The sequence below is a fragment of the Ursus arctos genome, unplaced genomic scaffold (assembly GCF_023065955.2).
Source record: "Ursus arctos isolate Adak ecotype North America unplaced genomic scaffold, UrsArc2.0 scaffold_5, whole genome shotgun sequence".
NCBI lineage: Eukaryota > Metazoa > Chordata > Mammalia > Carnivora > Ursidae > Ursus > Ursus arctos.
This window is the reverse complement of record NW_026623067.1, coordinates 11,972,906-11,985,567: the sequence shown is the minus strand read 5'-3', so window position 1 is coordinate 11,985,567 and position 12,662 is coordinate 11,972,906. Positions and strand designations below refer to the sequence as shown.

The 12,662-nt window shown below is 41.4% G+C and overlaps 1 protein-coding gene across 4 annotated transcripts; it reads right to left on the bottom strand.

Moving 5' to 3' along the window:
- Positions 1-12,430, bottom strand: LOC113261541 (interferon-gamma-inducible GTPase 10-like). 4 transcript variants are annotated; one of them, XM_048221189.2, is made up of 5 exons: positions 12,103-12,430; positions 7,503-7,620; positions 5,604-5,736; positions 4,668-4,779; positions 1-1,607 (listed from the first exon to the last, which is right to left on the bottom strand). In XM_048221189.2, the coding sequence occupies exons 4-5, from the start codon at positions 4,690-4,692 to the stop codon at positions 328-330; spliced, it is 1,305 nt and encodes a 434-aa protein (XP_048077146.1). In that variant the 5' UTR covers positions 4,693-4,779; positions 5,604-5,736; positions 7,503-7,620; positions 12,103-12,430; the 3' UTR covers positions 1-327. The 4 variants fall into 4 exon arrangements, with proteins under 4 accessions (XP_048077146.1, XP_044243236.1, XP_026363480.1 ...); XM_044387301.3 differs by lacking the exon at positions 7,503-7,620 and having other exon boundaries at positions 12,103-12,371; XM_026507695.4 differs by lacking the exons at positions 5,604-5,736; positions 7,503-7,620 and having other exon boundaries at positions 12,103-12,371.
- Positions 12,431-12,662: the final 232 nt, after the last annotated feature.

The window sequence follows — 12,662 nt, the reverse complement described above, 5'->3', positions numbered from 1 at the left end:
TTGATTGTTACCAAATGTTTATTATCTGAGCAAATGCAAACTACTTCATAACACATGGAGATTAATGAAAACTATGGGGTGAATTTTATGTCATAATTTCAGCAATATAGCCCAGGGAATGCAGAAAGAGGTCATGGTTAAATCACCTTTGCATAGCAGTGGAGTATCAATATGGAGTAATGCTTTTGTCCAATGGAGAGACATTCTCTCCACTTTAGGAAAGATCTGGCCTTGTTGGTAGGTGGAAGAGGACCCCACCCCCACCGACAGAACACGAGAGCTGAGGCCCATTTGTTATTCAGTTAGGCATTCCGAGCCATCTCTCTGTCATCTTCTGAGACTTAAGCTCTTTAAAGTTTTATGCAAGAGAATTTTAGCATCATCAGCCACTGTATTGATGAATTTCAAGTGCAGAAAGTAGATTTTAAAAAACTGAAAGAGAGTGGATGGCAAGCCTCCATTTACTGAGCAATAGCATTCAGCACACTTCATGGCCTTGTCTGCTATGCTGTCATCCTGCATAAGGAACTGGATAGTCAAGGATTTGGTGAAACTCTTGATATCCTCCAAAGACATGCTCAGCTTCTCCGCAATCCCTTTGACTGAGTTCTCATCCAAACCAAAATGGCTCCGGTAAAGGTTCAAGCACTTTTCCTGCTGGGGCAAATCAAAGCCATTAAAGCAGGCCATGAAGGGGATGAAGCTCAAAGCAGATGATTTCAGGGCATCCAGCCAGATCTTCTCCTTGAGGAAAGCTCTCTTCATCTCAATGGAAGCATCAGACAAATTGGGCAACAGGAGCACAAAGGTGTAGCGCTTATGAACAGGAAGCTCGTTCAGCAGGGTCTCTTCCAGTATTGGGAAATCAAAGTCATCCAGGTCAAAGTTGGAGACCAAGAAGATGCGTGGCTCAGGCACTCCAATGTGGCTGAGGTTAGCCAGACAGTTGTCTCGTATCCGCTGAAGCACTCCCTCCCTTTTGAAAGATGTGGGTTTGCTTTTCTTCTCATTATATAAATCATTGTCCACCTTGGTTCTAACAAAGTAGAACTTCTTGCCTATCTCCTTGATATTTTGAGCCAGCAAAGCGTCATTGAGGGTAAACCGAGAGGAAGAAATAATGATGAAGAAGTCATAGGTAGCAAATTCCACCATTTCTAGATATTCATGTGGATGGAAATTGGGGGTTCCAGTTCCAGGCAGGTCCCAGAAGGTCACATTAGGATATTTGGGATGTTGATAGGGCGTTTTCTTCATGGTGGTCTCCACAACACCAACACCTGCAAAACCCTCCTCTTCATAACTAACTCCTCGCAGGGCATTGATGAAACTGGACTTCCCAGTGCCAGATTCTCCAATCACAGCCACATCCAGGGGAGCATTCTCTGCTGCCTTAAGTGATTCCTCAATTATGTCAGCCACATCTTTTAGGTTGGCCTCTTTAAGGGCTGCTTGAATTCTACCAAGATTTTCTGGAGAGATGATCCCCCCTACCTTACTGACTAATGTGGTGTAATGAGGGACAAAGTTGGTGGCCAATTGCTGAAAATTCTTTTCTACCAGGAAGTCAGATATGAACTGATCCATGCTGGTTAACTGTGGAACATCTGTGGAAAAAGGAAAGTGAATTAAGAAGACAAATGGAGCAACAGAACAGACACATAGTGTCAGCTGAGGAAATGCACAGGTCTCAACACCCCATTCCCATTCTGTCACACTTACTAATGTTACTCTGAATTATTTTTCCTGATGAATTTTGTTTTCATGCTACAGTAGAAACTACTGTTGTCTACTCTGATGTTTCCTATGTCACAAAAGTCAGGACCTGTGAAATACAGAATAATAGTACTCAAAGATGTTCACATCCTGAACCTTGGAGCCTGTGAATGTGCTACCGTGTATAGCAAAAGGCACTTTGCTGGTGTGATGAAGTTCAGGATCTTCATATGAAAAGATTTTCTTGGATTACCCAAATAGGCTCAGCATAGTAACAGGGGACCTTAGAAGGAGGCAAGACAAAAGGAAGGAAAGGAGATGAGACAATGGAAGCAATGTTGGAGTGAAGATCCAAAAAGGTGTAATAAGAACCACAAACTAAGGAATTCAGGCAGCTTTCAAATGCTGGAGAAGACAAAGAAATGGATTGTCTCCTGGAGCCTATGGAAGGAATCAACCTTGCTGACACCTTGATTTGATTTGATTTATTTTATTTTATTATTTTATTTTATTCTAACTTTCAAGTTTTTTAATTTAAATTATAGTTAACATATAGTGTAGTATTAATTTCAGGAGTAGAATTTAGTGATTCATCATACATATAACACACAGTGCTCATAACGATAAGTGCCCTCCTTAATACCTATCACCCCTTGACACCTTGATTTTAGCTCATTTAAGATTCATTTTGGACAGCTCTCTCTGGAAGCATAAGCCAATAAATCTGGGTCGTTGTCTTAAGCTGCTAAATTTATGCTAATTTTTTACACAGCAATGAGAAACTAATGCAGACAGTCTGCTTTTCCTAAAATCTCAATATAGAGCTCAACACATTTCCATTCTGCAGAAAGAATCAGTGAGGCCAGCACATTGGGGAGCATGGAAGAATTGTAGACATAGCTCACCTCCCATCCCTTGCAGCAAATATGGGCAGGACTTGTCTTTTGGGAGAGGCAGGTACCAGAGAAAAGCCCACCAGGATGTGTGTTCTATAAGGGTGATAGCCAAGCACATAGTCCTCATGGTAATAATTGCCTTATGGCAGCTTAATGTCCATTTGTGTCACCTCATGGGAGAATTTGGGTTGGATTTAGATCATGTGACATAAAGTGGCAGAGGAAGTAGATAAGAGCTCTAATCATCCCTATTCAATTCTGCACAGTCTTGAAATATAGTTATCTGATTAAATCATGGCAATTCAAGGAAATCATTACTAGAGTACTAATGAGGCCTTTTATCACTCACTATGAGTGAGGAAACTGTGATTTTAAAAATATTTATACCCATAAGGTTGTCAGGGACTACTAGTATGCTTTCACCAGTAAGGGCGTGCTCAATGCTCATCCCCATCTTGCAAGTCCTCCACGGAAAATTTTCAAAAGAGGGAGAATCATGACTCCCAAAGAAATACAAAATAAATGTGTTAAATATTTTATTTATCAGCTTACTTATGAAGGAAATAGGCAGATGATATTACTTGTTACATGGAGAATCTCAAAAAGAGAAAATTTTATTTCAAGTATATTGAAATGGAACAAGGATGCTGTATTTTAAGGTGAGGGTGGGAATTCAATTGAACTTCCACAGATAGTGGCAGTTCCATAGTGTAATGGTTAGCACTCTTGACTCTGAACCTCTATAGACAGATTTTTATCTATATGACTGCTATGAACTGGATGTTTGTGTCCTCCACTAAATTCATAAGCTCAAAGCTCTGGTATTAATAGGTGGATTTGTGGATGGTGCCTTAGTCTTGAGGGTAGAGTGATCATGAGTAGATTAGTGCCTCAGAGACCCTAGATTTAGAGACCGCAGAGAGCTAGCTTGCCCATTGTGCTGTGTGAGATGACACGGAAATGTCCACCTTGGAAGTGAGTGCTCACAAAACACTGAAACAAAGATGCCTTGATCTGGGTCTTCCTATCCTCCAGAAGTATGTGAAGTATATTTCTATTCATAAGCCACCCAATTTTTGGTATTTTGTTATAGCCTGAATGGATGGGAAGAAATTCCCAACAAAAGAATTATTTTGCGTTGCTACGAATTACTAAAACTCATTGAGCTTTGAAATAGCTCTATGGTATGAAGGGCTAGATTGCATTTAAAGATGGCATAGTTTCCAATGGACACACCAGGAAACATTCTGCTTATTCCCAATTTTCTGACAAATTTCTCATAAAAAAAAGAAAAAAAAAAGAAGCATCTTCAGACTATGGTGTTCTCTTCTCCAAAGAGGATGGCATGAGCAGCTGGATGAATTATAAATTACCAAGATGACAGCTGTATAAAACACTGTGATACTTTCATTAAAGTGAAGAGCTTCTCTTCACGAAAACGAATGTAAAAAGAGAGTTTTAAAATCTCCCCATCGGGAGAAGATACTTGCACAAATACAGTCAACAAAGGATCAATGGAAGGAAGGTATTTTAAAAATTCCAGAAATCAATTAGAAAAAGGGAAATAATCCCACATGTACATGGGCAAAAGACATGAACAGAACTTTGTCAGAAAAAGAAACATGTTAGTACAAAAAGAAAATAGGGGCACCTGGGTGGCTCAGTTGGTTAAGCATCTGACTTCCACTCAGGTCATGATCCTGGGATCCTGGGATCGAGCCCCACATTGGGCTCCCTGCTCAGCGGAGAGTCTGCTTTTCTCTTTCCCTCTCCCCTTGTGTGTGATCTCTCTCTCTTTCAAATAAATAAATAAATAAAATCTTTAAAAAATAGACAAAGTACCACAGTTTAACTTGTAACGAGACAAATGCACATCTATGTACTTACTATGAGATGACATCATACATTATTGAACTGGAAAATTTCCAAAGTCAGACCAAATTGGGAATTGGTGAGTATGTATAATGATAGAGTCTCTGAAACACGGCTGCTGGGAATGTAAATCAATACAATCACTTTGAAGAAAAGATATGTCAGAATCTTATAAAATTGTACCTTCATGCACTTCAGGACTCAGCATTACCACCCTTAGGACTATACTGAAGAGTCACTCTGCAAAAATTACAGAAGACATGTGGATGTGTGCTCCTAGCAGCAGTCTTCATAACTGTGAAAAAGGAGAGGATAGGCATTAACAGAGAAATGATAAATAAGTTGAGCTACACAAGTTGAAAGGAATGAACCACAGCTGTATAGAGAGGAATTTGTCTTTTAGCATCGTGTTGAAATTAAATATTAAGAACCCATAAAATTTCCCTTAAATAAAGCTTCAAGAAAACTAAACAACATACTGTTTAGGCATGCATCTGTAAGTGATAATGCCACAAATGAAAGAAAGGAATCATAAATATGTACTGCATGAAATTGTCACTCAGGGCTCTGGACAGAACTAGAGTGAGTAAGAACACAGAGGGAAGCAGAAGTTGTTAGAAATGTTCTATTTCTTGGGATGATTGTTCAGTGTGTAGGTGATCATTGTATTTCATGAGGAAGTATAAGATTTAAAATAGAGAAATATCTCAGTTCTTTCAGATTGTTGCTGTGTATATTCTTCTGTATGTAGTTGGTCCTGAATCTCTCTCTCCTGCCATAAATTTTGGGGACATCAGAAAAATACTCTCTGTCTGACATACAGAGACAATCACTGCTATGATGGGAGAAAGACTGAGGAATCATTCAGGGAGGAGGCAGGGGACAGAGAGACAGATTCCAGGTACAACCAACTGCAAGGCAAAGATGCAAGCTCACACATGAACTTGACAACTGGCTGTGGATAAAGATGAGCACATGCAGACAGCCAATTACAGCTCTCAGTAGAAAGGTAGGAAATGCCTGAGACTCTGATCTCCATGGGTGGAAGTGAGTTAGCTCCTGAGCTGGACACATTGAGCAAACCCAACGAACAACTTTGCAGGCAGTGTCTGCACCCACCTGAAGGGTCAGACTCACAGGGGCTGAATGTGGACTTCTCACTAGTCCAGGTGCTGACCTCAGAGGAATAATCTCAGGTGGAAGGTAAAAAGACTTGTCTCAAAGTACCTCCATCCTCCCCTGGGCCTCTGTGCTGAAGGCACACAAAAAACCCTGCATAAGCTTCAGGCAGATGCTGCAGGAGCCCCACCCTCCAGAATGGAGAAAATGAAGCTGGTTCTCCACCATTTTGAGAACTGAAGTCAATTACAGGAATAGAATCTGAAAGTGGCCCTCCCAGATTTCCCAACTGCTAGGGCACCAACTTTATCCAGAAATCACATAGCTCTGATAAGGAAAGGCACTTGAGGAGACAACACTGCAAGATAACCCCGTTCTTCCCAGCACAACTTCCCACCTTCTTTCTAGGCTCTTCCTAGGACAACCACAACCCAACCCAACTTGCTTCCTTCCTATTGAAGGATTCTGGGCTGGACATGGTTTTGGAATATCCCAGAAGGAATTGTCTCTTCCTGAGGGCTGGACGCTTCCCCAGGGAGAGGTAAGTTGTGAGGAAGTCCACTGATATCTGTCCGATCACAGTCACCCCCTGCTTCCTGGAGCAGGTAAGTGAGAAAGCTCCTACAAACCAACCTGGCTAATAACGCTGCTACTATGAAGACATGAAAGGTGGAGCCTGACACCAGGGAAGGAGAGCTTGAGGACTGGCTTATCCATTTCAGTGAGTGGTCACAATTGGGACCCTCTCTGATATTCTTCAGGGACAAAACCTAGCACCCAAATTCTTTGGCTGCTCCAAACCCATCTAGCCCTCCAGTGGGGAGGCAATGGGCCTATCACCTCCATGTTCATAGCACTGGGGGTCTTCCAATGGGGACAGCATTGGAAAGGAACAGCAGAATTTGCCATTCATATTCTTTCAGAGCCTAAGTAGTATGTAAGACAATGACAATTTCTGGGGGTAACCTGGAGTTGAGAGAGTCTATCTGGAACACTGGATGGACCTTCTGTGGCTTAGGGACTAGGGGTGGGGTTTTAGGGACAAGGTGTCTAACAGACATTAGACAATGTATAACAGTTTACATGTGAATCTGCTTTGGGGAAACTGTCCCTATTGCTGGACACCAGCTTCATCCTTTACCTCAGTGAGGAGGACTCTTTTTTTTTTTTAAGATTTTATTTATTTGTTTGACAGAGAGAGAGAGACAGCCAGTGAGAGAGGGAACACAAGTAGGGGGTCCCAGACCAGGTCCTTTTGTGCTTCATGCCCATTGATGATGCAGGTGTTTATTATACTTTCCTAGAATAAATCAATATGCTGATTTTTTCCCTCACCCTTTCCCTATAATGATAAAATGGGGATAATTTGGGACTTTGTCTACATTGCATTCAAACTACCCAAGTCCTTGATGCCTTAGGTTTCTAGCCTGGTCCCTGCTTCATGGCTCAAGGTAATTGAGCATGACATTAAATACATAGGATCCTGCATGGGATATCCATTAATGAGTGTTTTTTGTTCTGCTTCTTAGGTCATGAAATCTATTTGGTGCATTATAACAAGAGTTCAAAAAAGTTACCCATTGGAATAGATGCAGTAGATCAAAATGGGCGGTAGGCAAACTGTTGGTAAAATCATTGTTCAGATATATTCTTGTGTGTGCATGCATGTGTGTTGCATGGGTACTTAGCTCTTATGTGAAATGCATCTTTTATTGCTGGTCTCCTTCAGAAGACTTTGAAAGATCTGCTCATAGGGTCTGGTTCTCCTTGCAAGCATAACTGCCCTCTGTAGTTGAATCTGCTCTCTGAGCTCCCTCTATAAAGGCCTATGTTTCTTTACTGAGGGACCTTCAAACCCTGTTCAGATAGAGGAGATCACAGGTATAACATGAAAAGTACCTGCAAGTTGGGAGCTTGGGGGAGCCACTTGCTCCCTGGGCTGATTGCTGATGGCCTCTCTTCAACCTCTGGGTCAGTTTCTTGGACGCTCACCACCCAGGAGTGGTCCTGGAAGATTCTGCAAACTCTCACAGAGTTACCCATCTCACACCCTGACCTGGCAGTGATACATAGGCACACTACTGTTAAAAAGTCTCATGTGTAGGATTTTTCTAGTACTAGGTGCAGGGCAGGGACAAGATGAGCAGGTATCAGGGGATAAGAATCAGTCCTGGGGCTGTAGGGCCTGAATCAATCCGTCTAATAGGGCCCAGCACAGGTTCAGGTGAGTAGACATGTGCAAAATCCAGGGTTGGGTCCTACATAGTCACAGAAATGGTCTGGAAAAGTGTAAGCTTGTGCTAAACTACCATTCCCATCCCGGAGAGAAAGGGTATAGCCTGCCCCAGCCTCTACTTGCTTTTCAAAGGGGTGTGTATGAGCTGGATTCAGCATTTCAGGTGACAGATTTAGGAAAGAAGATTAACTTATCCATCAACAAGTAAGTGAAAGGTATGCAATGGTATGTTGTGCTCCATTCATTTAGTAGAAATGTGTCCTATACCTCCTGGGCACTAAGGACACGAAGCAGAGTCTAACAGATTGTTTATTTTAAGTGTAAGACCTGCAGGTGTATTTTCATGATACCAAGCCTCTAATATGGGATGAAACATTACTGTCTTGGACTTTAACTTTTTGAAGAGACAGGGTTGTTTTCAATTAATCTAGCACATGGGAAGTCAAGGTGAGATGTGTACACGTGGAGGTTGTGATGGTATTTAGACAAACCAGGAAAAGGATTCAAGGGCTCTAGCCCAGGTCTTATGTTGTGGCTGGCCTTGGCCCTACAGGACCACTAATAAAATCATTCAGCCTTCCCCATCCCATATTAGGGGCAAACGTATAGGCAAGCAGAATACATAACATGCTCACAGACAGAAGAAACCCCTTCACACAACCAAGTCAGGGAGCCTGGAACTCACAAGTCTGGTCTCTTTTTCTATGAATTTATTTTATTTTATTTTTATTTTTAGATTCCACCCATCAGTTAGATCATGTAGTATCTGTCTGTCTGATTTAGTTTATTTAGCATAATGCTTTCAAGGCACACCCATGTTACAAATGGTAGGACTTCCTCATTTTGTATGATTGAATCATATATTTAAATTTTTGACAAACTATCAAACATTTTTGCAGAGGTTTGCTGTTTGTCATCTAAATGTCTTTGTAGGGAGTTGGGTGTGGACCTGACACCCGGGTTTGGATTACCAAATCTGATAATGCCTCTGACACCCTGTTCCCCAGCCCTCCTAACTCCCCTGCTCTTACAAGTTCTCCAGGTCAGTCAATTGCTCAGCAATATGACAAAGTCAGTCCTGTCCCTTCACACCCCATTATCTACATTCTTCACTGCTACTGTGCAGTACAACATGGACTTGAGCATTTTATCTAAGGAGACTACCATAAATATTGAATTATCTTGATCACTTCAGCTTTATAATATAACCTCAAGTCAGGAATTATGTTTTATTGGGTGTAAAGTAAATGCAATTCCATCAGTGTTAATTGCTGCCTATCAGTTTCACTACAAACCCAGATGCCCTCCTCTTTTGGGATTTTTGAACAGCTGCAGCTCATCTTTATCCAACTGCCACCTAGTACAGGTTATCAATACATTCATGTATTATATGTGTGTTTTTCAGTTAGGTTGAAAATTTCCCCTTCCAAATCTGATGCCCTCATAGTGGCACAGAAACCGGTAGAAAATGTGTTTGCCACATGGGATATACCTTCCATAATCTCTAGTGATTGAGGCAGCCGTTTCATTGGACAAATTATACCACCTTTAACAAAAACCTTGCAAACTTCTTGGAATCATCACTGGCCCTACCACCCTTAATCATCAGGTAAGATAGAAAGATCTAATGGGATTCTCAAACTTAAAAATTTTAAACTAGCCAAAAATACTAGATGTCCCTGCCCCAACATAGTCACTGGCAGACCAACGTCTATTGGTATACAACTTTCTGCTGATCCCTTGTTGTCTCATGCTGGTATGACCAACTCTGGAAAAATACCTAATGTTTTACCATCAAGCCTGTCATCAATACGTTAAAGATGTCTTCCAAGATCTCAATTCAAAGGATCCTGGTCAGGGGCGCCTGGGTAGCGCAGTCGTTAAAGCGTCTGCCTTTGGCTCAGGGCGTGATCCTGGCGATCCGGGATCGAGTCCCACATCAGGCTCTTCCGCTATGAGCCTGCTTCTTCCTCTCCCACTCCCCCTGCTGTGTTCCCTCTCTCGCTGGCTGTCTCTCTGTCACATAAATAAATAAAATCTTTAAAAAAAAAAAACAAAGGATCCTGGTCATAGTCTAGAGCCTGGTGACGGTATTCTGGAATTGTCATCAGAAAAATACAGCTTCTGAACTCAATTGAAAGGGATCTTACCAAGTGCTTCCAACCACTGACATTGCAACAAAACTAGAAGGTATTGAGTCTTGGGTACACAATTCACAGCTAAAGAAGGCTTTACCTGACACCTGGTCCTGTACGGATATTAAAAATCTCTAAATCAAACTGATGAGGAAGATAAGTAGTTAACATTGAGGTAGACTGCTTTCACCTAAAACAATAGATCAGGGCTTCATATTTTAACTAAATGTGAAACCCTTTCTCCTTTTGTTCCTTTCCTTTACTCTGGCATACTCTTGGAAAAATAATGCCCTCAGCTGTATGCCTGAGACAGTTGCTCAGAAGGGGGAATAAACTCCAGAATTTAAAATAACCTTTTATTTTAGGCTAAAAAAAATCTAATCATATCCCTAACTCTTCTCAAGCAAAATAAGACATCTCATTGTCCAACACCCTTGGATTTATATCATTGAGTTAAAAAAGGCTGACCAGAACACATTCACGACCCAGGATTTGCTTTTTTTTTAATTTAAATAATATATTTTATTTAACTTAATGTATCCAAAATATTCTTTTCAACAATCAAGAAAAACATTACTAATGAGATTTTTTCATTCATTTTTATTTATTTATTTTTTTAATAATAATTTTTGCTTTATTTGACAGGATTATGCTTGCCTGGTTAACAGTAAATTTACATAGCATTTTGATTAGGAACCTGTCCTTAACACCTAAATATAATGCAAAATCCATTGCTAAGAGCATAGCTACCCAACAAAGATCCTTAGACTCTCTGGCCAGAGATTTTCTTGACAATCAGCAACCTCTGATTATCTTGTAGCTGAGAAAGAGCTGTCTGTACTGTGACCAACATCACCTAGTACATCCAGATTGACACTTCTGGGGAGATTGAAACACAACTACATTAGATCACTGAGCAAACCACTTGGCTTAAAAAGATGACTCCATTCATGGGGTCTTCCTCTGACTTATTTGATTTTGAGTATTTGGGTCTTGGGAACCATGCCTTCAAAGTATGCTCTAATAATTAAAAATAATCCTGTTTATAAAAATCATAATAATCTACCAGGTACACTGTATGCTATCAAAAGTTTTAAATGCATGTTCACAGATGCTAACCATCAAGTGAATAATCTCCATGAGACTGGAAAAAAAGAAAAAGAATGTAGAGGATGGATGATTCAAAAATTGTGAACCTGAAGTCATCACCGGTCAGTATCAGAGATTAAGCAAAAACATCATGACATGTGAATACCAGGCAAAGGATCAACAAAAGTTTCAAGAACAACTGAACAGTAGCTCCAGTTGGCACCAAGGCCTTCTATTTTGATCACATCTCTAAGTTAAGCTGAGAGCCTGATCAAAGGAGGGGAATTGTGAAAAAGAAGTTCCACAGGGCCACAGGGTCACAGGGCCATAGGAGCCACTTAAGTTAAGGCCTGACTGCATTAAACCAAGACCAAATACCTAACCTAACTACAGTTTCACACACCTGGCCATGTATAAGTTAACCAGTCAATGTAGAAATTTCCTGATCAGCCATGGGAAATTTGCTGATAGACACTTTCGCTTCTCCACAGGAGAGCAATCTTGACCAAAACAACTGATTCTTAGCTAATAATTTCTTTTTCCCTTCCTCTTTTCCTTTAAAACATTTCCATTCCTACAGCTCAGTGGAGCTCCTACCTATTTGCTACATAAGATGCTCCTAATTCATGAATCATTTAATAAAGCTAATGGCTCTTTAAAATTTATTTACTTGTATTTTGTTTTTTAACAGATAATGTATGCATTGTCTCCCCAGGGAAAGGTGTTTAGGCATGAGATGGGGGGTGTCTTATCCAGAAGCTCTTGGGGGAAAAGCCCCTATCCCTATGACACCCCAGACATTCGCATGTTCCTTCTGCAGTTCACAGGAATAAAGTTTGTTCTCCAACTGCTCTCTGAAAATGTCCCAAATAGTTAAATGCTCTGACTGACTTACAGCCATCCACCAGCCATCCTGCCCCTCAGCCTTCCAAGTCTACAGCACCCAAAATCAACCATGCAGACTCTCCCAACCTCAGGCCTACAGATCTCTAATTCTATTTTTAGACAGGTACTCAATCCAAAGTGATTTCTTGCTTACCAGCTCCTGAAGGAAAAGAGACTTCTGGTGTCAGAATTGAGCTCTGAATGTGTTCCCTGGCAGCACAGGAAATGCTGAGCCTGGATGAAGGGCTCCCTGCAGCCCACAGCAGGAGCGCTCCTCTGCACAGGCTGGCCTTTCACTGGAACAGGTCCTGTGTGCTGGTGTGGTCACTGCAGAGCTTTAAGGGCTGACCTTCACCCCAAAAGTTTACACTGCCTGTGAGGAGCGGGCAGGACTTAAATCATCTCTGGCCTCTGCTCCACCCTCATAGGAATCTGGCAAGTAGTTAAGAAGCAGTCATCACAGTGTAGAGCCCTGCATTTGCAAAACAGAAAGTGAAATCAAAGTCCTAAGGACTGCTTTTCCAAGAAACACGGCCATTTCCAGGATGTGAAACTGAAAGTCACCATGGCCATTAATTTTGTGTGTTTTTGGCATCATGAGTGAGAGGAAGGCACCGGATCCCAGGCAGGAGGCTTCTCCGTGACCCATAAAGGACACCCTAACCAGGCCCCAGGCTCCAGGCCAGGCAGAATCTGAATCCAGAATCACAGAAC

Excerpts from the sequence above, each read along its gene's own strand:
- LOC113261541 (XM_048221189.2), bottom strand. The coding sequence starts at position 4,692 with ATGCTGAGTCCTGAAGTGCATGAAG. Across the intron at positions 1,608-4,667 it reads GAGTCCTGAAGTGCATGAAG|ATGTTCCACAGTTAACCAGC; the intron begins GTACAATTTTAT and ends CTTTTTCCACAG.